This window comes from Pelophylax lessonae, assembly GCF_965119305.1.
Source record: "Pelophylax lessonae genome assembly, chromosome: 12".
NCBI classification, from domain to species: Eukaryota; Metazoa; Chordata; class Amphibia; order Anura; family Ranidae; genus Pelophylax; species Pelophylax lessonae.
Window position 1 is genome coordinate 46142005 of NC_138779.1, and position 25960 is coordinate 46167964.

Here is a 25960-nt window from a genome sequence, read left to right on the forward strand (position 1 = left end):
CCTCGGAGGTCGCCCCCCCCCCCCCCCCCCCAAGTCGGATCGCCCCAGTGTGAACGGGGCGTAAATGTTACAGCATGCAGCACAGAAGGGTTTTCAAGCCTTTTCGAAAAGCCAGGGTTTAGGTTGAGGTTTAAGTTCATATTTTGCAAAAAGTAATAAAAACCGCATCATTGATCTTATGATCAATGTGCATTTACTATGTTTTTGTGTTCACGCCTAGAGAGGATTGTACCCATGATAAGTGCACCACTGGGGCAATGCACAAGCTGTATCAGTTTTTATCCCCATCCTCGGGTCCTTACAGTGGTACTGACCTGGGCGGGTGGAGGAATTGCTGGCTTGGCTGTGTACAAACTTCCTACCCCATTGGCAGGTGGGACATGTAGTACTTCAGTGAGGTCATTCCCTGTGAATGGATGACCTGGCTGTGCGGGTGGAGCAACAGTAGCCGATAGCCAGAATGAGTCCCCTGCAACTCAGGTGGGGGATAGGGGTTCCAAGTGATTATTTAAGCAAAACTTGGACTTAGGCTTTAATAAAATTTTATTTTTTGTTAATGTGTTGCAATGTTTCCTACCTGAAGATTCTGCCAGTAACAATTTCTTGTTGCAGACTAAGAAAACGAAGGCATTGCCTCACAATTAGCGGCGTTGTCAGCCTTCCCTGCGTGAACCTTCAGTTGGCCATTAGGCTGTCATCAGGTCTGCATTAGGCATTCCCAGGCCTTGATAGGCAGGCAAACAAGTACATGAGGAAGATGACTGACAACGCCACTGCTAATTGCAAGAAGTGCTGTTATTGGCATGATCTCCTGGTAAGGAACTTTTTACAAGAAGATTACAAATAATGACTTTCAATTTTCTCTGCAACACTTACTGCTGCAAACAAGAACTGAGTAAAATGTACTCTTTGTGATTCTTGGCTTTTATCTCCAATTTCGTCTCCCCCGGGTTCTGTGTCCCCAATTCTGAGGAATGCCAGTTTGTGTATGTTTGTGCCAGTATATGGATGTATATGTGTGTATCTCACAAAAGTAAGTACACCCCTCACATTTTTGTAAATATTTTATTATATCTTTTCATGTGATAACACTGAAGAAATTACACTTTGCTACAATGTAAAGTAGTGAGTGTACAGCTTGTATAACAGTGTAAATTTGCTGTCCACTCAAAATTAACTCAACACAGTCTTTAATGTCTAAACCGTGGGCAACAAAAGTGAGTACACCCCTAAGTGAAAATGTCCAATTTTGGCCCAAAATGTCAATATTTTTTGTGGCCACCATTATTTTCCAGCACTGACTTAACCCTCTTGGGCATGGAGTTCACCAGAGCTTCACAGGTTGCCACTGAAGTCCTCTTCCATTCCTCCATGACGACATGGGAGCTTTGCTCTCCTTCACCTTCCATTTCGGGATGCCCCACAGATGGTCAATAGGGTTTAGGTCTGGAGACATGCTTGGCCAGTCCATCACCTTTACCCTCATATTCTTTAGCAAGGCATTGGTCGTCTTGGAGGTGTGTTTGGGGTCGTTATGTTGGAATGCTGCCCTCGGGGCCCAGTCTCCAAAGGGAGGGGGGGGGGGATCATGTTCTTTCTTCTTCAGTATGTCACAGTACATGTTGGCATTCATGGTTCCCTTAATGAGCTGTAGCTCCCCAGTACAGGCAGCACTCATGCAGCCCCAGACCATGACACTCCCACCGCCGTTCTTGACTGTAGGTAGGACTCACTTATCTTTGTACTCCTCACGTGGTTGCTGCCACACATGCTTGACACCATCTGAACCAAATTAAGTTTATCTTGGTCTCATCAGACCACAGGACATGGTTCCAGTAATCCATGTCCTTAGTCTGCTTGTCTTCAGCTAACTGTTTTCGGCTTTCTTGTGCATCATCTTTAGAAGAGGCCTCCTTCTGGGACGACAGCCATATAGACCAATTTGATGCAGTGTGCGACGTATTGGCCTGAGCACTGACAGTCTGACCCCCCACCCCTTCAATCTCTTTATCAATGCTGGAAGCACACATACATCCATTTCCCAAAGACAACCCCTGGATATGACGCTGAGCACCTGCACATAACTTCTTTGGTCGACCATGGCAAGGCCTGTTCTGAGTGGAACCTATCCTGTTAAACTGCTGTATGGTCTTGGCCACTGTGCTGCAACTCAGTTTCAGGGTCTTGGCAATCTTCTTATAGCCTAGGCCATCTTTATGTAGAGCAACAATTCTTTTTTTTTTTTTTTTTCTTCAGATCCTCAGTTTTTTGCCATGAGGTGCCATGTTGAACTTCCACTGACCTGTATGAGAGAGAGAGTGATAACCTTAAATTTAACACACCTGCAACCTTGTAACACTGAGTCCCATAACTCTGGGAAGGAAAATTTGCTAATTGGGCCCAATTTGGACGTTTTCACTTAGGGGTGTACTCACTTTTGTTGCCAGCGGTTTAGACATTATTATCTGTGTGTTGAGTTATTTTGAGGGGAACAGCAAATTTACACTGTTAAACAAGCTGTACACGCACTACTTCACATTGTAGCAACGTGTCATTTCTTTAGTGTTGGCACATGAAAAAAATATAATAAACTATTTACAATATTTATAGGCAAATCGCTGATAACACTATTTTAAGCCGATTAATTTTGGCGCCCGATATATCGGTGCATCCCTAATGTCCGTAGTAGGGCCTGTTTATATCTGGACCAGAAGGCTATTGTATTTTTGTAGTCATAGTGATTTACTGACCTTTTTCCTTTCCCATCAATATGCAGGTGTACCCCGACTTTAAGATCACCAATGTAGTGGAAGCCAGCCAGCCAGTCAGCATTGATAACTGGTGCAAGAAGGGGAAGAAGAATTGCAAGGGCCACAGCCACATCGTAGTGCCCTACAAGTGTCTAGGTGCGTATCTGCTTCCACAACATCCCTACAAAATTTTGCACAAACCCAGCTCTCCATACAGTCCTGACGTGACCTGTGAAATTCACCCGGCAGTACCTTTGGGCATGGCATTTTTCTATCCTTGGGACTCCTTGATACTAACAGTTGCATTAGAAAGCAACCACTGTTGGCTGTGTAGCAGCTTTGCTGATGAGCTGACAACCTATCACAATGTAATTTGTTTTGTTTCTTCCCAAACTTTATTGAAATGTTCCAAAGTGACAATTCAGTTCTTATCATCACAGTCTCATTGTCATGTGGTGTACTGCACCACATGACAGTGTTTTAACAACACTACAGCAGGTTGGTGTGAACTGACCTACAAGGCAGATTGCTTTGGCTTTGCCTTTGCCTTGGAGATGCACTGGAAACGGTGACGCAGTCCATTGCACTTGCCGTGAATGTGCCCTTACTTGGAGAACATTTAGTGGGATTTGAAGAAATTGGGGATGGGGAGATTGAAGTTGAATCTCCCCATCCTATAATTATTATATAGGATTGAAAAATATAATCTAAATATAATGAAAAATTCAACCCAGAAATTGATGACCAGTTTTTTCTGGCATTTAGTTGACCCCCATCCCTCTGATCCCATGAATCGCAGTCCTTTGTGCTGAGCCGCCGCTCACCGTGCCTTGTGTTGGGCCGGCTCCGTGGCCTCATGAAATTCCAAGACCTCGTTAAATAAATCACATGGCCGTATAGCAGTTGCATCAGAATTTATGCAGTCGGTTTGTACGCACCAATGATCGGTGCGCCAAGGTCAGAGCTTTTGGTTAGCAGGAGTCATGTCTATTAATGATTTATTGAGTGCGAACAGTCACGGTTTTCTGACTATGACTGCAAACACAAGAAGCCGTTAATTTTGAATTAATTTCTATGCATGTGGCTATCTTCACTGTATTGAGTAAAGATTTATACACTCTCCAAGATGGCTGCGTCTTAACAGAAATTACATAGGTGTGTCACCCTTCTCTTCATATTGTGTGGACTTTTTAATTCAATCTAATATTTGAGAATTCTTGACACACAAATGAAGAGCAATAAATTCGTATCCCCCCAAAAAAAAAATTGGATCTAACTTCCTAGTTCTCAAAAAAATCTATAAAACGTTGGGACATTCTGAACTGTCATAGTGGGTGATTTGAGAAAAGTAGAAACCTGAATTGAATATATTAACATATAGATTAAAAATTCACCACTGGTCTAACCAACTAACCAGGAATAGAAGAGGGTGTGGTGGGGAGCTGCAAGAATGCCATCATCCCGATCATAGACCAAAAGGAAAAAAAAACCCTCCAAGGGTGGGACTATTTGTAATCATAATCGGACACCAAAAACATCAAATATTTTTTTTGCTTTATTTGAAAATCAGTGTAAAATATCCACAAATAGGTGAAGATATGGGCTAAAGGGGTATAAGCATGATAGAAAAATACAAAAAAGAACTTCTACATGGAGACACATGAGATGAGACATGCAAAATAAAACGTTTGGCCATTCTGAACTGTCATAGAGGGTGATCTGAGAAAAGTGGAAACAGTAATTTTAATATATTCACATATAGAATAAAAATTCACCACTGGTGTTACCAACTAACTAGAGGGTATAGCCAGGAATAGAAGCACAAATCTAAAAAAAAAAAAATAGAAAAAATAGAATTGTACTGTATATAAAATAAATACAAATTGCCATATAAATTACATAGAATTATTTAAAAAATTTCAGACCCCCTAACCATTTATTTTTTTGCTATGAAGTATGTTCTGTGGGCAAAGATCCAGTGAACGAGAAATAAAAAAAAAAAAAAAAAAAAAGATATCGAAGGACCATTCTGCTGGCTCTCAAGCTAAACAAAGTTTTGGCCTTAATAGGCTTCTACCGTATGTGATAAATATATTGTGCAATTGCTGTCTCTTTTCAGCAACAAGCAACTTGGCAGACACCATTCTGATCTCTATCGGAAGATGTGTATATATATATATATATATATATATGTATGTATGTATGTGTGTGTGTATATATATATATATATATATATATATATATATATATATATATATGAGATAGATAGTGAATAACTCCTACCAAGGGCATGAGAAACCCAAGCTCAGGACCCTTCCTTAGGACAACATAGTGACTTTGACTCACGGGTCCCCTCCTCAAGGTGATAGTTTCCTATGACTTGTGACTGTCTTCATGATAAATATGTGAAATGCATTTTTGGAGTTCTGGTGACTTCATATCATCCTGTCCAGTTGGCATCCTCCTAAGCTGCCCATAGATGGAACAAATCTTCTTTCTTGCAACCTCGATTCCCCCATCAACACACAGTAATAATAGGGGAATCCCTCCCTTATCCACTTTGTTCTCCTGGCAGGGGTGCAGAGGGGAGACCGTCCCCTCCAAAGTTCGGAGAACAGTGATTATTGCGAGTGGCAATACCAGCAGCTTGCAGTAATCGCATGTAAAATCCGGCAGGCTGGTTGTATCAATCACCTTGGGTACATTCAGCCTGCCCATACATGGTTTAGTCCTGCTAAACTGGCTGAGATTATGAGACAGTCTATGGCCGGCTTTAGCAATCATTTTGAGCACTCCCCGAATATTTAAAGGTCGAGCACTATGGGGAGTGCAGCTTCTATTTAGACTCTGTCTGCTCTAAATGTTATCCTGTGTTGATGACTTTGCTTTTTATTTGCAGTGGGTGACTTTGTAAGCGATGTACTTCTGGTTCCTGAGAAGTGCAAATTCTTTCACAAGGAGGAGATGGACCTGTGTGAGAAGGAACAGTACTGGCAGAGCGTGGCTCGAAAGGTAACTGAGTAGAATAGGATAAGGTAATACCTTGGTTTATGAGTAACTCGGTATCTGAGCATTTTGCTACATGAGCAAAAATTATTTTAATTCTAATTTTTCGACTTGATATGCAAGATAAGAGCAGTAGTTTTAATGTAAAAAAAAAAAAAAAACTACACAATGTTAAGGAGTCTGGCACTCATCCATGTAAAGCCTCTGGTGTATATGTACAGTAAAGCCATTGGTGTACAGTATACAGTACTGTATGTGGCCAGAGGTCCGAGGGCGCTGGTGGCTCCCAGCACTTCCTGGAGATCTTGGAGACCCTCCCAGCTGGGTGGGGCGGACGGAAAGCGCGTTCGGAGCACCCAGAAGTGTCAATAGTTCCCGAGTATCTTCGAGCTATCCAGGAGCCAGCAGCGCCCCTGGACCTCGGACTACATGCAGTACTGTATACTGTACACATACATCAGCGGCTTTACACGGATTAAAGCGGTTGTATCCTCACCGAAAAAAAAATCCCTGCAGGACAAAGGCATAATGAGCTAGGATGCATTGCATACTAGCTCATTATGAAATACCTTAAAACGAAGCCCCGACACGGTCGCCCGGACACCTTTGAGGGAGCTGTCATGTTCCCTCGGTGGCTCCGGCACTGTGAGTGGCCGGAGCTGCGATGACGTCACTCCTGCACACACGCGCGCGGGAATCACTCTCCGGCTGGACCTTCAGAGCGCATGCGCTGCTGGTGTCAGCAGCTGCATGCAGGGCGAATATCTTCTAAACCTTGCAGGTTTTGGAGATATTAATTTTACCTACAGGTAAGCCTTATAGGCTTACCTGTAGGTAAAAGGTAAAAAAGTGACGATACTTCCGCTTTAGCACCAGACTCTCTAACATTGTAAGTGTACTTTTTTTTTTTTTTTTTTTTACATAACTGATGAAAAAATAAAAATCAGAGATACTGTACAGTATTCCTACTATTGAAATGAGCTACAGTACTGCATTTTAAAGTGCAGGTGAATTGGTTTTATTTTTACAGTACACTTTATACTGTATTTTGTATAGCCGTAATCATTTGTATATGATTAAATGGTTGTGGAACGAATCATCTGAGTTTCCATTATTTCTTATGGGGAAATTTGCTTTGATACATGACTGCTTTGGATTACAAGCACATTTCTGGAAAGAATTATGCACACAAACTAAGGTATTACTGTACTGATCTTCCTGTTATCAGCAAAGTACAGGAGTGTTAAGGGGTAAGGATGATCCATAGAAAAACAAATCTGATCTCTCACAAAGCTGTAATATAAAGTGGTAGGGGGTAAAGATGTTCTGGACTATTGGATTTGCAAAGGAAACTAAATTGGAATTCAGTAAGTATTGCAGGTATAATGTACGATTTACTCTATTGGTAGAGTTTTATATAACATTAACTTTCAAATTTAAGAGGAACATCCATCTCTTATTTACGACCTTGCATATTTGAATGTTCCACCGGTGCACAGATAAGCTAAAGGCCTCTGCCTTGGTGGGGGTTGGCGGCTTCCACGCATGCACACAGTGCTGATGTTTTGGGACTTTGATACCTGTGGTGATTTAGATAGTCATGCCAGTGTTTGGAAATATATTTAGTGAATTTTGCTTTAATACATAGCCAGTCCAGGAATTATAGATTTTAGGTTGGATAGCGGTTTCATATTGTTTTGACCCTCTAACCTTTGCTACCCCCACCCCCCTAGGCCTGCGTGACTGAGGTCATGATCCTCCATAGTTATGGGATGCTGCTTCCATGTGGCGCCGGCCAGTTCCGCGGCACAGAGTATGTCTGCTGTCCCCATGCCAAGAAACTGGCAGAGCCTCTGTCTAAAGAAGAGGAGGATGAAGAGGAGGAAGAGGAAGATGAGGATGACTATGAAGCATACAAGAGGTTAGTTTTATTTTCATAGGTGTTTCTTGTAATTCAACTTCTTTTAAATCGCTGTGTGCTATGCTGTTTCCTAGAGTCGTGGACGGCGGTACGACTTTTTATGTTTTGTGCCTCATCCCCATAGTAATCTTTTTACATTTTGATCCCTTTTCCTAGTGAATTCCCCACTGAAGCTGACGTGGAAGACTTCACAGTTGCAGTGGAGGACGAGGAGGAAGAGGTGGAGAATGAAGATGATGCTGTAGAAGATCGTGATTATTATTATGACAATTACAAGGATGAGGACGAATATAACGATGAGACACCCACAGAGGTCACCAATGGGCGGACAATGTCTGATAAAGAGATCATTACTGATGTGAAAGGTGAGGTGATGACTGGTGGCTGACCAAGTTGGCTTATTTTCCAAGAAACGTTTGTGGAAATCCTTTGTTTTGTCTTTCCAGCATTTTGGGACTATATGAAAGGCTTTAAGGCTCCATTCACACTACCTCGACTTGTCAGCCTGACAAGTCGCGGTCCATTGACTGGTACAGGACCTGTTCTAATAGGAGCGACACAAGTCGCTCCGACTTAGAAAAAGGGTCCTGTACTACTTCGGGGCGACTTGCATAGACATTCATTTTATGAAGTCCGTGCAAGTTGCGCCGAAGTCACGGTGCACGTGACTTGTGAAGTCGCCGCCGAAGTCGTGCCGCTTCAGTGTGAATGCGGTCAAAAAGGGGCAAACCGAAAACAAAAGAACCAGTCACCAGTGTTGCTTGTGGTCTACCTTCAGCTGACTTACCATGCCTTGTGTAGAGATGGCAATCGTGGTAGAAGCAAGGCTTTGCTTCATGTCAGATCTAACCCCCTGCAATGGCTAAGGATCTGATGATTGCTGCAGTAATGGTAGAGGTGCAGGTCCTTGGGTACAGATTCCGCAGTATAGAGATCACAAAATCGCACTTTAAATTTGATGAGGTCAGCAGTAGTACCTCCAGATGATCTCATACTACACGATATACAGCTAAGAGGCTACAGAATAGCAGCGCTTAGGCACAGGAAGTGTACTGCTATATTTTAAGCTGCTTAGGCACAACCAGCATTTCTAGACGCTCCCTATGAGACCACAAAATTTCAGTTTAAGTTCGCACCTACTTTAAAGGGATGTGCGTTCTTAACTGCGGAGCATACAGGTAAAAGTGTAAGAACTTTCACCTTCCTTCATGAGGACCTTCATCCTACTCCCCTTTCATTTTTTTTTCCCCTGCTTGCCCTCCAGGTGATATCTGCATAGTTTGGATACTCACCCAGCCCCCCGATCCAGCATTGTCCTGCTGACAGCCTTCTGTCAACCGACACCGCTTGGTCCTGCACCGCCATCTTACTTTTGACATCGAGAGGCCTGCCGGGACTTCCTGGTTCATCCGCTGGGGCCTCGCGATGACATACCATTAGGCCTGCCCCTCTCCTTACTCGAAAGTCTAAAGGCCTCCCAGTGAGAGATTTGCCTGTCGTTCGTCTAGGCCAGGGGTAGGCAACCTTGGCTCTGCAGCTGTTGAACTGCAAGTCCCATAAGGCACTGCAAGACTCTGACAGCCACAGGCATGCCTCCCCAAGGCAGAGGCATGATGGGATTTGTAGTTTCAGCACAGCTGGAGAGCCATGGTTGCCTACCCCTGGTCTAGGCGAAAGACATGCATGGAGGGGCAGGGCCGCACGCTTTTTTTTTTTTTCCCCTCCCCCAGAAAAAGTTAATAAAAAAAACAAAAAAAAAAAAAACAAAACACTGCCTACTCTTTCACAGGAAGGGAGCAGGGATGCTTGGTAGTGGGGGGGGGGGACTTTAAATATAGGTTGAAGTTCCACTTTAAATAATGGATAGTTATGCTAGTTTTGGCAGAATGAATCAGAACATATCTGCTGTTTTTTAACATTACTGTGTTCTGATTTGTTACAACAAGGTGAAGGAAATTTGCTTATGTTCCACCATTTTTCATGGACATTCCCCATGGTAGGTGCTGATTTAAAAAGGACTGGTGTAAAGAAAGCTGGAACCAGATTGGGCCAGTGTTCCAGAGCAACCTTTTAAGGGTTGGTCCACTTCAAGGTTTCTTCTCATCAGTCTTGGTAAATGCAGTTCTGTCTGATCATTAATTGGGAGGTTGGAGGTTTGATACGCCTCCTGACTCCCTGATGTTCACCTTGCACTGTTTGTGACCCGTCTCCTCACAGCTGTCTGCTCTCAAGAAGCCACAACTGGGCCCTGCCGTGCCATGTTTCCACGCTGGTACTTCAACCCCAAACAGCAAAGGTGTGTCAAGTTTATATATGGCGGCTGCGGTGGCAACAGGAACAATTTTGAGACGGAGGAATATTGCATGGCAGTTTGCAAAGTCATGAGTAAGTCATGGGGGCCCCTGGCCTCCTATGTCCAGAAGCCGGGTCACCAGGTTGATTATGGTGATACCAGCCTGTCGTCTTAACCTTTTCACCCCCAAAGTCATCCATCTTAACCTCCATCTAATTACTCCATTAAAGAGGACCGGGTGCTCTGTGCACGGTGGAGTGAGCTGTCCTGAGGACAGAGCAATTCTCAGGCTAGGTCCCCCTGTGTCTTATTGTTGGCACCTAACCTGAATGTTGGTTTGTTCTCAACTGCAGCTGCTGCTTTAATTGTTCAGGTGTTCTTAACATGCTTTTTGGCTAGTGCAGCCCTTAACACAGTTGCTGATGATCCTTGTACATAGAATGAAAGGGTCAAAGACTCCGACACGTATGCAGTGTCCTTTTTGCTGCCCCTTGTTGCGTCTTTCTTCCCTGTTTGCTTTCTGCGACATCTGTTAGTGTCTCAAGCTTCATAGAATCCTTGCTTTCTGCTTTCCTCTGATCTGCAGCCGAAAGAGTCTGAGTCTGTCTGATTTTTTTTTAATTATATATGTACATGCCGCCGATAGGTTTAAGATCCGATTTATTGTAGGCAAGATGATAGCAAGCTTGTGCTTTTGTGAACAGTGGAATTAAGGCCCCTTCACACTTGTGCGACTTGTCCTGTGATTTGGTACTGCAAAATCGCATGACAAGTTGTTCTCCTCCAATATTTCCAATGAGTACTGTTCATATCTGTGTGACTTGAAGTCGCACCAACTTCAAAGTAGTCCCTGCACTACTTTGGCCCAATGAGTACCGTTCCAATGAGTACCGTTCCAATGAGTACCGTTCCAATGAGTACCGTTCCAATGAGTACCGTTCCAATGAGTACCGTTCCTATCTGTGCGACTTGCAGTCGCACCGACTTCAAAGTAGTCCCTGCTCTATTTTAGCCCGATTTTTAATGCGTTTTGAGGTCCAAAGACCTAGGCATTGCTTCCAGCCCAGTCAAAACCGTGGTAAAATTGTGCGACTTAAGTTGCACAAGTGTAAAAGAGGCCTAACGGTCTTTCACATGCTTGTGGTAATGCTGTGTATAAACAGCAGCTGAACAATGTCTTCTGTTGGTGATCTCCAGCTGGGAGCGTGTATTTTGACTTTCAAAAGCTTTATGGCTCTACCCACCTTGTGCATCATGAATGTACAGCATGCACACTAATGCAGATATCAGTTTGCACACTTATGGTGTTACACTTGCAGCTCCTGTGGATAAGAGTAAAATATCCAGTAGTGCAACTACTTTGCTCTCAGAGAAGCCTGGTTGGGTAAGATGACCACTTTGTAAGGTTAGAGGGTATTTTTAAGGTGGTTCTATAGGTTTTTTTTTTTTTTTTTTTTTTTCTGCATTCTCTATATCTGGTCTCCCACAGTACACAGAACATGGAAATGTAATAGTTTTGTAAATGTAAACTGTTAAATAGTAGGAATGCACCGATCCGATATTAGGATCGGAAATCGGCACCGATATGGCCATTTTAGATGGATCGGGGGATCGGTAACATTGACCGATCCAGTTTTTGCTGAGTAACGGCTCAGCCATCCCTTACTTGGTGTAGTAGTAGTACGGGATGGGAGCCGCTACTTCTTCTTGTATAGGTCCGGCTCACAGGCGGAGTGATATCAGATGCACTCCGCCTGTGAATGGAGGAGCCGTACACATGAAGCAGCGGCTTTGCTCTGTACTGCAGCCGCTTGCTTTGTGTGTAGCTCCGGATCGGTTCCGGTATCGGCGATTTCACAACGCCAGATATCGGTATCGGGTCCAAAAAAGTCGGATCGGTGCATCCCTATTAAATGGCTTTTCTCATCAGCAGTTAGAGCAGTCTTGTGGCTTCTATCCGTGTCCAGCAGAGCAATGGTTAAAGCTGGGAGGAGTTTTCATTCTCCCCTGATTGTCCTATGAGGCTGCAGGACCCCTCACCCTGTCTGCACAGTGCTGATTGGCCCTGTGCTGATCACATGCAGTCTCCCAAGAAAAAAAAAAAAAATCTCTAGCAATACACACCAAACTGAGCATGTGCAGCTTCCCTCAAGGCTCTGTACAATCAGCAGATGGGTTTGGGAAAGTGGAAGAAGGGGAGGATCAGACAGCCTTTTTACACAATGCAGAGGATTAACCCTCTTGGTTACACAGTGAGTATAACAAGCACGCATTACTGCATATACAGACTTATTTTTTTTATTGTGGGTTTAGTAACACTGCATTCCCTGTATTATGGTTAAAAAAAAAAAAACACATCGATACACCCCCCAGCTCCCCCAAAAACTTGAGCTTTATCTCGATTCAGTGATATACATGATAGCAGCTTCTCTATTCGCTCTCTCCCTTCTCATTGGCTCAGAGACAGCAACAGGTTTACAGGTTGAACTGGATGGACTATTGTCTTTATTCAACCTCACCAACTATGTATGTAACTATGTATGTAGCAGCAGGAGCCAATGTTAATCACAGCCTTTGAGGAAGGGGTGAGGCCATGCCAGGCCCCATGTGCCAATGAACACAGAGCAGGGCTTGGGAGCTAGCATGCACGAGTGCCCCCGAGAAAGTAACTTGCACTGGGGGCACTCGGTGGGGAGGGGGGCCAGGAGCGCTGACCAGGAAACCTAAGAACAGGATCAAGGGCTGCTCTGTGCAATACCGTTACATAACTAAGCTCCATTTCATGCTGAATAAACAAAATTAATAATGTTTCTGAAGTAGAAAACTATCTTTAGATATATCTAGATAAATTTTTTTACTCCCAAAATCATTTTATTTAAATACATTTGATAAAAAATCAACAAAAAATCCAATTTAAATAAAACAAACTCTGATTTTCTTTTATTTTTTATTTATTTTTTTTAATTCTCGATTTTTATCTACCCTGGTGTAGATCCTTGTCACCAATAGGAAGGGTGGGATTCTTATAGATCCACTGGATCTGGATGTTACTAGTTTTGCTCCTTTGGCAGAGACCAATGTGCAGGCAGGTAAACGAAGTGAGACACCGTTGGAACCTGGTAAACAAGCTCAAAACAAAGTAGATGGAGCCTGTTATCTAGGTACAGCCTTGAGCAGGTGGTTTTCAGGCAGAGCTGCAACAGAGACAAGGACAAGTGAAGTGATCAAGAGGAAAAAAGCAGGCGCTAGTGGACAGGTCAGCGGGAAAAGGAGGATTTTCAGACTCCAATTAGAATTTTATATATGTGGAATTTGCTATTGGCTGGCCTGGTCAAGAAAAAAGAAAGTCATTCTGAAGAAATAGCTGCTTGTTTGTCTGTCCATGTGCGAAACGGATGTGAATGGGAGTCATTTCCTAATTCTTAATCAGCTGCTGCATTGCAGGAGTTTGATGAAGGGAATCAAAAATGGAGAAAGATCTGGGAGTCCTGGTTGATGATAGACTAGGCAATAGCATGCAATGTCAAGCTGCAGCTGCTAAAGCCAGCAGAATATTAGCATACATAAAGAAAGGGATGTATTCCAGAAATAAGACTATAATCCTTCCACTTTATAAAACTCTGGTCCGACCGCATCTGGAGTATTCTGTCCAGTTCTGGTCACCAGTCCTCAGGTGGGATGTGTTGGAGCTGGAGAGAGTCCAGAGAAGGGCAACTAAACTAATTAGGGGATTGGAGGACCTTAATTATCAGGAGCGTCTGCAATCTCTTGATTTATTCTCCCTGCAGAAGAGATGCCTGAGGGGGGACATGATAGCAATTTTTAAATATATCAATGGGGATCTCAGCTTAGAAAAAAAGCTGTTCAGTCGAAGGGATTGCATGAGGACTCGAGGGCATACAATGCGATTAGAGGAGAATCGTTTTAACCTCAGGCAACGCAGGGGGTTCTTTACTGTTAGGGCTACAATATTGTGGAATTCTCTACCACAAGAGGTGGTTTCTGCGGGTAGTATGGTGGCTTTCAAAAGACTCTTAGACTTACATCTCAAGGATCAGAACATTCAGGGCTATGTGAGATGATTACGGCCACACACCTACACAGGTTGAACTGGATGGACTATTGTCTTTATTCAACCTCACCTACTATGTAACTATGAATTGCAGGGTCTGCATCCCTTTAGACGTGGTTTCCCTTTGGGAGTATCTCACCAAAAATTGTGTTGCAGGCGATGCCCAAAATCTGACTTGTACCCTAGTACAGACTTCTGGGAAAATCCGTATGCCAATCACACAAGCAGGAAATTATGTTTATGGGGGGCGTACACCATTCATATACAGAACACCTCCAGGTAGCCATATTGCATATTACAGAAAATTGCAATGCTGTAGATAGGAAAGGAAAATGGAAGTTGTCCTATTTATGAATGTTTAAAAATAACATCCATATATATAACATGACTTTGTATATGCTCGATTCTTTTTTTTTATTTGATATTTTTTTCCCTTTTGAAAATGGAGTTGTGCTTTAGGATAATCTTCAAAATAAATACCTCGGAGTGTTCATTACATGACGCCCTAGTTACCTTTTGATGAAAAGAAAGAAAAGTTCCCAGTCCTCTGGATTACATTTGCATTGTAGTTGGCGAGAGGCCGGTTCCTCCTGTGTCTGGTGCTGTGACCCCCTCACCTGGCTCTCTGCCTGGCATTGCTGCGACTGATATTCCTGAAAGACATGGGAGTCATTGTGTGCCATGGAGAAATGTTATGTGATAGGACACGATGTCCGAGCTGTTCTCTCCTGGGGACGTGTATCGTTGTATCAGGCAGCACACACCACAATGTTCAGTTGTCATACTTTTCCCACTCCCTTAATCTTACCTTACAGGAGAGAACACGGGGAGGGGGGTGTAGGAGGTAACCTATCGCATATTGGCTATCATTACGTTGTAACCCAAATTGTTTGAATCTGATTTTATTAGCTGCTTGGGATTACTACACACCACAGAAAACTTCTCCAAACCTTAATCTAAAATAAATTGTTTTATTATATTTCTGAGATGGAGCAGTTTTGGGCATCGGTTTGGTTAGGTTAGCCTGGAATTGTAAAGAATCCTAAAACTGAGCATAGAAATTAAGTGTTTGGGTTTTTTTTTTTTTTTGCATCCTCTAAGGACAGAAATAAACACGAGATTGCAGGTTAGGGTTGCAGAGTGGTCTCTTTGTCTCGCCATCTAACAATGCTGATATGCATCCAAGGGCTTTTGCACATGGGTGACTGGACAAATTCAGTGTAATTGCCAGCATATTTCCTGCACTTTGGCTCAGCCCGTACCACTTCTGATTGAAATGATTCGCTGTGTACTGCTGTAGGCATGTATATGGTCGTAGGCAAAAAAAAAAAAAAAAGGACTTTTTTTTTTCTCTTACACCTGTATGCTGTACTTGTGTTTGCGATAGCATCAAATACACGAGTACAGCAGCACACGGCCATTTATGTTAATAGGCTGTACACTTTGACTGTGCAGAGGAAATATGTTGGCACTTACCCTCAATGGGCTCACTTGCTGGTATGCAAATTATTATTACCAATTATATTATACAGGATTCATATAGTGCCAACAGTTTGCACATCGCTTTACAATGTAGAGGGGGGAGGGACAATACAATTACAATACAGTTCAGGACAGGAGGGCCCTGCTCATGGAGCTTACAATCTAAAGAAAGGAGGAGGTGGTACAAAAGGTAATAGCTGTGGGGGATGATCTGATGAAGGGGACTCTGGTATAGTTCTTAAGTGGAGGTGGGGTAGGCTTCCCTTTTTTTAATATGCGTTTTCAGGGATCGCCTAAAATCGCACAGGGTGGGGGCTGACCGGACCTACTGGGGCAAGGAGTTTCCTAGGATAGGAGAGGCTCTGGAGAAGTCCTGGAGGCGAGCATGGGAGGAGCTAACAAGGGAGCAGGAGGTCTTAGGGAGAGCAGAGAGGATTATCTGGACGATATCTGCAAATGAGGTTGGCGATATAGCAAAAACACAGTAAAGTGGCGTTATCTCCTTTATGGAATCACTACCTCTTGAAATCCACTATAGCCTGTGTCCTCGTGCTCTTATGGGAGGCGGATCATCCATAAATATGGGACATTTCAACCTTTTTTTTTTTTTTTTTTGTTCCTGGGCATGGAGGAGGAGGGAGGGACTGAGCTGTCATTTAGTATCTGTATACACGCCCAAATGTGTGAGAATACCATGTGACCTGAATAGCTCACCTAAAACCAGGAAGTGTCCTATTCAGCAATACAGACCAAACTGAGCATGTGCAGCTGAACTACACTTGCTGTGTTTTATCTGAACTTGTCCAGAGCGACATTGCAGGAGGAGGGAGGATCTGTATATACAGGATCACACAGCCTTTTTACACAATGCAGAGGATTAATCACGTAAGCTACACAGTGAGTATAACAAGCATGCTATTCTGCATCTACAGACAGATTTTACTGTTGTGGGTTTAGTAACACTTTAAGGCAGCAAGATGTAGCCAGTGATTGGATGTGCCTTAACATATTGTGGTGTTTTGAGAAACCAGTCCTTCCTGCTCCGGATGACAAATTCTGCAGCATTGGAGTTGTTCATAGTGCCTTGTAGCTGCTGTTTGTGGATGGAGCCCCTGGATCTACAAGATGCCTTTTTGTTATCCCAACAAAGCACATCCTCCACACATCAGAGCGTACTGTGTGATTGTTGTGAATGAATGAAAGTTGTGCTTATTTCTTAATCTACTGCCGCTTTGCTGCCTCTAATGTCCTAATCCACTGTCCAGGCCTGGTATTCGTAAATGATGCATAAAACATTTCTAACTTGTGAGTTTTTTTTTTTCCTCCAGTCCCTGCCACCTCTGCTCCACCTGATGATGTGGACATCTATCTAGAGACCCCAGCTGATGACAATGAGCACGCTCGCTTCCAGAAAGCCAAAGAACAGCTCGAGGTGCGACACCGCAACAGGATGGACCGGGTGAGTCCAGGGCTGGTGAGCAGGGGGAAGGCTTTCGTGCCATATTGGTGTAGCTGTATTCTAATTCTCCACCTCCTCCAATTAGGCCAAGAAAGAGTGGGAGGAAGCTGAACACCAGGCCAAGAACATGCCAAAAGCTGAGAAACAAACCCTGATGCAGGTAAGTGGCTATCTATTACAGATTTGGGGGCCAGCATGTATAATTTAACCAAAAAATAAAGGTTGGATACCTGGTAACTCAATTTCCAGGGATCTTCAGGACACTGCATTGTAATCTAGACCTACTTAAGGTGGTTGTACACCCTAACGATTATTTTTTTCGAATTTGCTTCCATTTTAATTTGTTAAATATACCATTGTAAGTGTGTTATATCTGTTTAGGTGCAAAAAAAATACCTGTTGATCCTGACAAATCCTGTGCTGCTGTGTGCTGTGTTAAGTGGTATAGGCCTGTTGTATACCACAGAATAAAGAATTGAAAAAAAGGGCATCAGCCCTGTCCAGTTCTACCCTGCTGGACTACTGGATGTGGCCAAGTGCCAATTGACAAGCTATAGACTTGTAAACCAGCTTTTAAACATCTAGTTCAAAGTGCACATTAACTAATAATGCAGCATATTTTATTGGGAAAGGATTGTTCTACTTTGACGTGAGCCTCAGAGAATAACTTCTCCTACCCAAAACAAAAAGCTTACATCCCCTAGTAGTATAGGGAGGGTAACCCTACTGACCAGGACGTTTTCTGGAAATCGATTTGCCAGGTATTGAACTCCCTAATCATTTTTCCGAAAGCACATGAGAATAAATAAGAAATAACTCCTAGAGGGGAATAACTGTCTAAGTAACCCTCCTACCATAGCTTTATTCCTGACTTTATTTCCTGACCGAAAATAATTTGTCCAGGAAAATGATGGAGAAAAATAAAAAATAGGTGTTTATTGACTATCCCCAGTGCTGGTAGTTTCAGCTTTGTTTTAAATTGTTTAACCCATGAGTTTGATCAGCATCTACTGCAGATTAAAGAAGTCTCATTGGGAATAAAATCTTACCTGCTGGTCAACTGATTCATGTTCAATACTTAGCAATAGCAAACATAAAGATGTTGTTTTCTGTAGGTTCACTGAACAATTCTGCAAAAAATAACAGATTTATGTCAGCTATAATTGCTTTGGGGTCTCTCCCCTGCATGAAGCCCAATTTGTGGAGCTGAGGCATAGCTCAGTACCTTCCTCCGCTCCTGTTGTGAGCATGCCTAAGCTCAGTACGATTTATGTTTCACAATCTCACTGACACACCCCTCCTGCATGATTAGTGATGGCACTGATCTCAGGCAAGTGCCTGGAGCCAAAGACCAGCTCTGTCAATCGCAAGTAATTAAGTATTCATCTCCTCCTGAGCAATGTGATCATACAGCAGTGGGGAGATGTGGGATGCACAGTCAACCACACTAGCTCTGCATCCGGAACAGCTATTAGAATGGGACAACATGATTAATGCACTTTGTCCACTGGGGACAGGAAGAAATAAAAAAAATGTTTCTGATGATACTGCTTTACCTGCAAAGTGCAGGCATTGCATTTCTTGTTTTCTTTTACTTTGGAGACGTCTAGATTCTATTCCCTACCCAAATGCTAGATGATCCTGCCTGCATTGCTGTATAATCTTTTGATGCTCCTGCATTCCGGGCTGATGCAAGCCAAGCAAGAAACTGGTCGAAGAGTCTTCAGATTTGTGCATGTCAGCCTTGTCTATGTCAACCCAGACTGACAAAAAAAGAAGCAGTTTGAAACTGTTTTTTTTCTTGCATTTTATTGCCTTTCTGCAGAACCTTTTCTGTCTCCTTATTAGTTTCCTCTTAATTTTGCAGCTTCTTATACTTTAGGATCAGACCCACTTGTACTGGGTTCTCATTTTCTGAAGTGTTGGTTTTGTATTGAGAGTTTCATTAGTATCCTTTCCTTCTATCATGTCCTTCTGCCACCTTTAAAGCCAGTGAGGTGTAATTGTACGTGTTGCTGCGGGTGACTTTGTAATTATCGGAGTCACGGTTAATGAGTATCCGTTATAATGAGGAATGTCGGGCAGTAAAAGCAGCAGCAGCTAATGACATTCACCTGAGAGCTAATGGAATTTTAACCCTGTGCTGGGATGGAGGATCTGGCGTCCTGCATCCCAGTAACATTCGTTAGATATAAATTGTCCTTGTCGGTAATTCACTTGTCTTTCCAGCATTACCAGGCCACAGTGAAGGCCCTAGAGAAGGAGGCAGCACATGAGAAGCAGCAGCTTGTGGAGACCCACTTAGAGCGCGTGGAGGCCATGCTGAATGATAGACGCCGCATTGCCCTGGAGAACTACCTATCAGCCCTGCAGGCTGAACCCCCTCGTGTGAGTGATTTCTTTTTTTTATTTTGTTATATAGTTTTGCATAGTAATTCGGAGATACATTGGCTAAATGTTAAGGGTTTTTCTTCAATGAGTCTGAGCAGCTTTGCACAAAAGAGCAGAATACAGGCACTGTGAAGTACTATTGGAGACACTACCATTTTATCCATACAGGACTTGGTGACAACGCCTCTTTTGTTAGGAAGCACAGCTGGCATATATAACCACTTGTCTATCAAGGTACGTTTATTAATGGCATGGTAGATAGATGATTAAAACAAGAACACAACTAAGCTTGGTAGCCGCTTTAAGAGCCAGTGAAGGGCTTTACGATAAATGATCGGTGGCTCTAGAGTTGCCTGATCGCTTTTAGGGGGCGCTCAAAGGCGTTCCTCCCTAAGTTCCCCTTATCCCTCCTGCGACTATTGACCCTGGAAGTGACAAGTATTGCGTTACTTCCTGGGTCACAGCTGCCATTCCTCAGCTAATGTAGTTAAGGCTGCAACTATTCAAATGCGATCTGTGCTTGAATAGCTGCGTTGGAGGGCAGGGGAGACATTGAGGGTCTACTAGACACGCAATGTCTCCTTTAAACAGTACCTGTCATCTGCCCATGCTATCAAATAGGGGACTTGTTGGCCCCCTTATGAAGACGGTAAAGAAAAAAAAAAAAAAATTGCATAAAATAAATAAAAGCACCCCTGTCACCCTTGCTCACATCCCTTTCAAAGTTCAGCGTAGGGTGAGCATGTTTATGTAAACCTTAATTGCACCGCACGTGAGGTATCATTACAGAGTGAGAGTAGTAATTTAAGGGCCATAGTTTAAGGTTCAATCTAAACTGATGCTTTGTAAAGGCATTTAAATTGCTGCCTATGGAGAATTTTGGGTAGAATAGTTATTTGCAATTCCCCAACTGTGTGCAATTTTAAGACTTTACAAGTTTGGCATCCATTTACTCGTCCCAACCCCATCTTTCACGATTTACCAAAAAATTGGGTATAATCGTTTGCACTAAAATTCTTTTTAGTGTGTTTTTTTCTGAAAACATGCATTTGATAAATCACTTCACAAATATTGTGAGACCTAAAAAATTGCAACTACCACCATTTTAATCTCCAGGGTCTCTGCTCTCAGAAAATATATTCGGTTGGGGGGGTGGGGCGGGGGTGTTTACAGTATTTTCTAGCAGATTTTACCATGTGTACAGAAAGTGAAAATGTTGCCGCAGTAGGCAAGTGGTTAAGCCAGCATGGCTGCCTCCCATGTGTGACAATATATAAAATTACAAATTCTACAAAGAAACAGATTAGTAAAGTGTTTACATTAAGCTTCATGTGCGCGCACACACACACACACACACACACACACACACACACACACGTTTAAAGGAGTATTGCCGCAACTTGAAATTTATTATTGTTGATCCATGGCTTCATAATCCAATAAAAGCACATCTTTGTTTGTTGTGCTAGTTGTCGGCTCCACCCCAGAATGAAGCCCAATTTATGGGCATTCCAATGTGGGAGCTAAGGAACAGCGCTGTAGCCACTCTGCCCTTTGCTCCATGTACTGGTTCGCTGTGTTGTGATCTGAGATTACTCCTCCCCCTAATGTGGTGAATGGAGGCACTGGTGTTGTCACCCGAGCTGAGCCCCCCAACCACCCACCCACCCACTCAACCACCCACTGTCATGAATGAAGGCACTTTAGCCATCGCCCCCTTTAGACAATTGATATTCAACAAGTTTGAAGTAGTGGTGATAAGTCTTAAACCGATCATGTAGTACTGCAGCTCTGCCCTGCAGTTATCTTATTTAGATTTTTTTTTTATGTGGGTTAGTAAAGTTTATTACTTTTTGAACAGAATATTCTTCTATGTTCCTGGATTCCCTATTCATGTGGTGTTAATCAGTGTGGATCTCTTGCAGCCTCACCGTATCCTGCAGGCTTTGAAGAAGTACGTTCGTGCAGAAAACAAGGACAAGCTGCACACCATCCGCCATTATGAGCACGTTCTGACTGTGGATCCAGAGAAGGCGGCACAGATGAAGTCCCAGGTAGGAACCCAGCATAAGCTGTGCATGCGGTGTAATAGCGTTTATGGCAATACTTCGGTTGAGGACACATGTTATGGAGGGATGTTATTAGGCAAACAGTTTTGAGAGGTCATAAAAATAAATAACTGCAATGTACACAGCAGCAGAGTTTCCTGGGGCCCCATGCATTGTATAGTGCTAAATTATCAAAAATCTGCAGCCAAATGTATATGCAAGCGGCTACTTAATAAACTGTGATACCAGATCAAAGTGATATAAAAAAATAGGCAGCGCTAAAAATACGTAACATGATTAAAGATTGATTTATGCAGGTTAGTCAGCATAGGTGTTAGGAGGGGGAGGGAATATTTTTAAGTCTAGTTTAGTTTAGTTTTGGATTTGTATCTAAACCACATCCCACCCAGCCTATAGCAGAATGATGGCTGGGGAAGGGGTCAGTTATCCTGACTGGGCGTCATGTGACGTCCAGCAGAATAAGCCACCTGAGGGCGCGCAGCGCGAGGATTGGTAGTGCGGTGTCGCTCTGACACACCGCATCTCCGATCTCAGTAGAGAGCGTATGACATAGGCTCTTTACCATGTGATCAGTTGTGTCCAGTCAAAGCGTAACCAGGAAGTGCCATTTATCGGCTTTTTCTCTATGCGTGCTGACAAGGCGTGGATACAGCGCATTGAATATCAGTGCAGCTCCATCAAGAATGCCCACAAGTGCCCACCTAATGTGCCAACCAGGGATGCCTGTCGGTGCTTCCTCATCACTACAGGAGAAACCCCCCCCCCACCCCCAACACCCCTGTCCACTATTGCGGGGTCTGTGTGGGTGGTCTGGACACCCCCTGGCGATTAAGGGGGGGAGGGTGTGCTGTCGGCGACCGGATGATCGGCTGTGCGAGGCAGGGGGGGGGGGGGTTGTATCTAGTGTGGGCTCCTGCCTGTCCTGTTGCTAGGGATGCCTCCTGGGTCCCTGAGAGCCTCATGGTGCTGCCATTTTCTTGTAACCTGTAGGGTGCAATGTACAGCAGCCTTTTTTGCGGTGGTTGCCATTCAAAACAGCGGCAGCCATGACAGTGGAGCCCGGGGGCTGACACCTGGATATTTTTCACTTCTTGATTGCTTACGTGCAGTGCAGATTCACCTGGTGACTAGCAATGCCTTGTTCTCGGGGTGGTGAGTCTGCTGGGTCTCTCTCTTTTTCTCTCTCTCTCTCTCTCTTTCTCTTTCTCTTTCTCTTTCTCTCTCTCTTTCTCTCTTTCTCTCTTTCTCTCTTTCTCTCTTTCTCTCTTTCTCTCTTTCTCTCTTTCTTTCTCTCTTTCTCTCTTTCTCTCTCTCTTTCTCTCTTTCTCTCTTTCTCTCTTTCTTTCTCTCTTTCTCTCTTTCTCTCTCTCTTTCTCTCTCTCTCTCTTTCTCTCTCTCTTTCTCTCTCTCTTTCTCTCTCGGCGCAGGTTCCCTTGGCACTCTCAAACCACCCAGAGCGGCAAAAGATGTTTCCCTTTTCCCACTTATTTTGACAGAATTGTCGTGAAAGAATGGGGATGATTGAAGCGTCCCCTTGGGGTCCCCAAGCGGTTTTCTAGGCAAGAGTCCCTTTTCAAAAAGTGGACTGTATCACCGGTGGTGGCCCTCTGTTTTCCAGGTTAAACAAAGCAACAATGATTCCAGTTGAAGAGTCTGCGGCCTTTAAGGACCCGGCTAGCGAAAAAAAGGCGGAGGCTGTGGCCTACAATATGTTCACCCTAGCTGGCTCGGCATTGAGGCCAGTGTTCACCATTGCCCTGGTGTTGCAAACTCTGAGTGGGCTAAGCTTTTGTGCCGTGACCTGGAGGGAGAACAGCTCCCACCTGCCTTTGCTGGGCTGGCGGACCAGCTGGTCCAGGGGCTGCAGTTAATCTGTGCTGCATCTTTGGATGCGGCTCCCCTAGTGGCTCGGCTCTGTTTCGGCCTAATATGCTGGTCTGTGGACCAGACTTCTAAAAAAAAAAAAGCCCTGGCTGTTCTTCCTTTTCAAGGAGATCACCTGTTTGGAGCTACCCTGGATGACATTAAGGGTCTCGGGGGGGGGGGGGGGGGGGGAGAGAAGAGTACCTTTCTTCCACAGGCTACTAAGCGCAAGGACCCTCGTCAGATGTCCTTTTCATAAGTTGTTGTTTTTTTGCTCTCTCAGGATCGACTGACGAGGGATTGAAGCCTTTCGGGTCCTCTTCTGATGAAAGATCCAAGCAAACTTGGTCTGGCAAGTCAGGAGCGGGCTTCTTCAGACCAGCAGACAAGGCTCCTTCAGCATATGAAGGTGCGCCCTCACCCGTATCTGGGGTGGGGGGACATCTTTGCTGTTTCCCGTGGACTTCCCTGGTACATAGGTGGGTCCACTAAGTCCTACGATCTGGATACAAGATCGAGTTTCTTGCTTGCCTTCTGGAAAGGTTCTTTCCTTCCAGCGTGCGACTTTCCCAAGTCCGCTTACAGGCCCTCTTTGGGGCAGTGCAAGATCTTTTGCTTCAAGGGGTGATTGTCTCGGTTTCGATTGCGAAACGATTTTCAGGGTTTTTTACTCAACCGGTTTACAGTTCCCGGTAAGGAGGGCAAGGTGAGTCCAATCCTGGACCTCAAAGCGCTGAACTGCTTTATGCGGATGGCTAATGTCAATCTCCAAAGGGGCACAAGAAGTGTCCTGGAGGCTCTGGAGGTAGCCAGCATTCTCAGGTGGGCAGAACGTTTCGTTACAGCCCTCCCTGCCGTTCTCTTTCCTGGAGTGGAACGTTGGCAGGAGGATTACCTCAGTCGGAAGGCATTAGACCTGGGGGAATGGTCTCTTCATCCAGAAGTGTTTCCTCTGGTGGGGAATCCCCGAGGTGGATCTGTTGGCATCTCGGCTCAACAGTAAGGTGCATTGGTTCGTGGCTCGGTCACGGGATGCTCTGGCGGACTCCAAAGACTTGTTGGTTGCCCAGTGTGGTCAGGATCATCTGATTTATGCCTTCCCTCCTCTCAAGCTTCTGCCAAGACTTCTACAGGCTCAAAGCAGAAAAGATTCCGGTCGTTTTTAGTGGCCCCAGACTGGCCCCGCCAGGCATGGTATGCCGACCTGGTGCGGCTGGTTGCCAACGTTTCCTTGGAGGCTTCCTCTCAGGGAGGATCTGCTGTCCCAACGGCCAAACTTCCAGCCTGCTTTACAGTTGCTGGCTTTGATGGCTTGGTTGTTGACAGCCAGGTGCTGAAGGATGGGGGATTGTCTGAATCAGTGATTCCTACGCTATTAAAAGCTAGGAAATCTACTTCTTGGAAGATCTACCATTGTACATGGAAGACGTACATTGCATGATATGAATCCCTTGGGGTTCCTCCTCTCTTTCGGTGGTTTGGATCTTGACCTTCCTTCAACGGGGGTTTAACAGAAGTTGGCCTTGATTACTATCAAGGGCCAGGTGTCGGCCTTGGTGGTTTTCTTCTAACGACCCTTGGCTACATCTCTTCAGGGTGTTCGGCAATTGGTCCCTTTTTGGTGTGGTCTCCTTTGCCGCCTTGGGACCTCAATTTGGTACTTCCGGGTCTCCAGAAGTCTCCTTTTTGAGAATATTTAGGAATTTCCCCTGCCTACGCTGTCCCAGACGGTGACCTATTTGGTGGTTATCACATCTGCATGCAGGGTGTCGGACCTGGTGGCATTATCCTGTCCACCTTATCTGGTGATAAGGTTCGGCTTCGCTCCTGTCCATTCCTTCCTAAGGTGGTCTCTGATTTTAATTTGAATATAGACGTGTTGCCTTCCCTGTGTCCTAGGCCCAAAAATCCGAAGGAAATTGCCTTGCATGCCTTGGATGTGGTCCGGGCAATTAGGGTGTACCTGGCAGCTACTGAGTCTTTCAGGAAATTAAGACACTTTGTGCTCACGGATGGCCTCATAAAGGGTTGCCGGCTTCCTCTGCGACCATTTTTAGATGGCTCAGAGAGACGGTGGTTCAGGCCTATTCCATCGTAGGTCAGGTTCCTCCTTTCCTTGTCAATGTGCACTCTGCTAGGCTGGTTTGCAAGGTGGCCACCTAGTCATTAGTGCACATTTTTACAAAGTTTTATAAAGTGGATGTGTTGGCATCTGCGGATGCTTCCCTTGGCTGCAAGGTTTTGCAGGCTGCTGTTTGAGGACCTGATCCTCTAGGGTGTATTGTTCTTTTCAGGTGGGCTCCGGTTGTTTGGTTGAGCCCCTGTTGCCTGGTTGGCTAATGTTTAGCCTTGGGAATTTATTTGCTGTTCCCACCCCTCATGTTTAAAACTGCTTTGGGGCGTCCCGATTGTTAAGAATACCAGAAGCTGTGTCCGTCAATGAACGAAAGAGAAAAACGGAATTTTTGTAAAATCTTACCTGTAAAATTCCTTTCTCTGAGTCCTCCGACAGTCGCCGCCTCTTCATATTCGTCACATATGGGGTATTAGACTTTGCTCCGAAGGAGTAGCTAGGCAACAGAATATGTTAACATTAAAGCTTTTAACACATCCCACCCTCAAGGGGTGGTCCCCTCAGTCAATGCCCTCCTACT

At 44.3% G+C, this 25960-nt stretch overlaps 1 protein-coding gene across 3 annotated transcripts in view; it reads left to right on the top strand.

Annotated features, from left to right (window-relative positions):
• Positions 1 to 25960, top strand: part of APLP2 (amyloid beta precursor like protein 2) — a 131793-nt gene that overhangs the window by 77328 nt on the left and 28505 nt on the right. For 2 of the 3 annotated variants that reach the window (XM_082273859.1, XM_082273860.1), the window contains exons 3-11: positions 2777 to 2906; positions 5650 to 5762; positions 7490 to 7677; positions 7834 to 8042; positions 9895 to 10062; positions 16853 to 16983; positions 17069 to 17143; positions 19213 to 19371; positions 21300 to 21428. In XM_082273859.1, coding sequence (XP_082129985.1) covers positions 2777 to 2906; positions 5650 to 5762; positions 7490 to 7677; positions 7834 to 8042; positions 9895 to 10062; positions 16853 to 16983; positions 17069 to 17143; positions 19213 to 19371; positions 21300 to 21428 — 1302 coding nt within the window. The remainder of the gene's footprint in view (positions 1 to 2776; positions 2907 to 5649; positions 5763 to 7489; positions 7678 to 7833; positions 8043 to 9894; positions 10063 to 16852; positions 16984 to 17068; positions 17144 to 19212; positions 19372 to 21299; positions 21429 to 25960) is intronic. The other variant, XM_082273861.1, reaches the window with a different exon arrangement.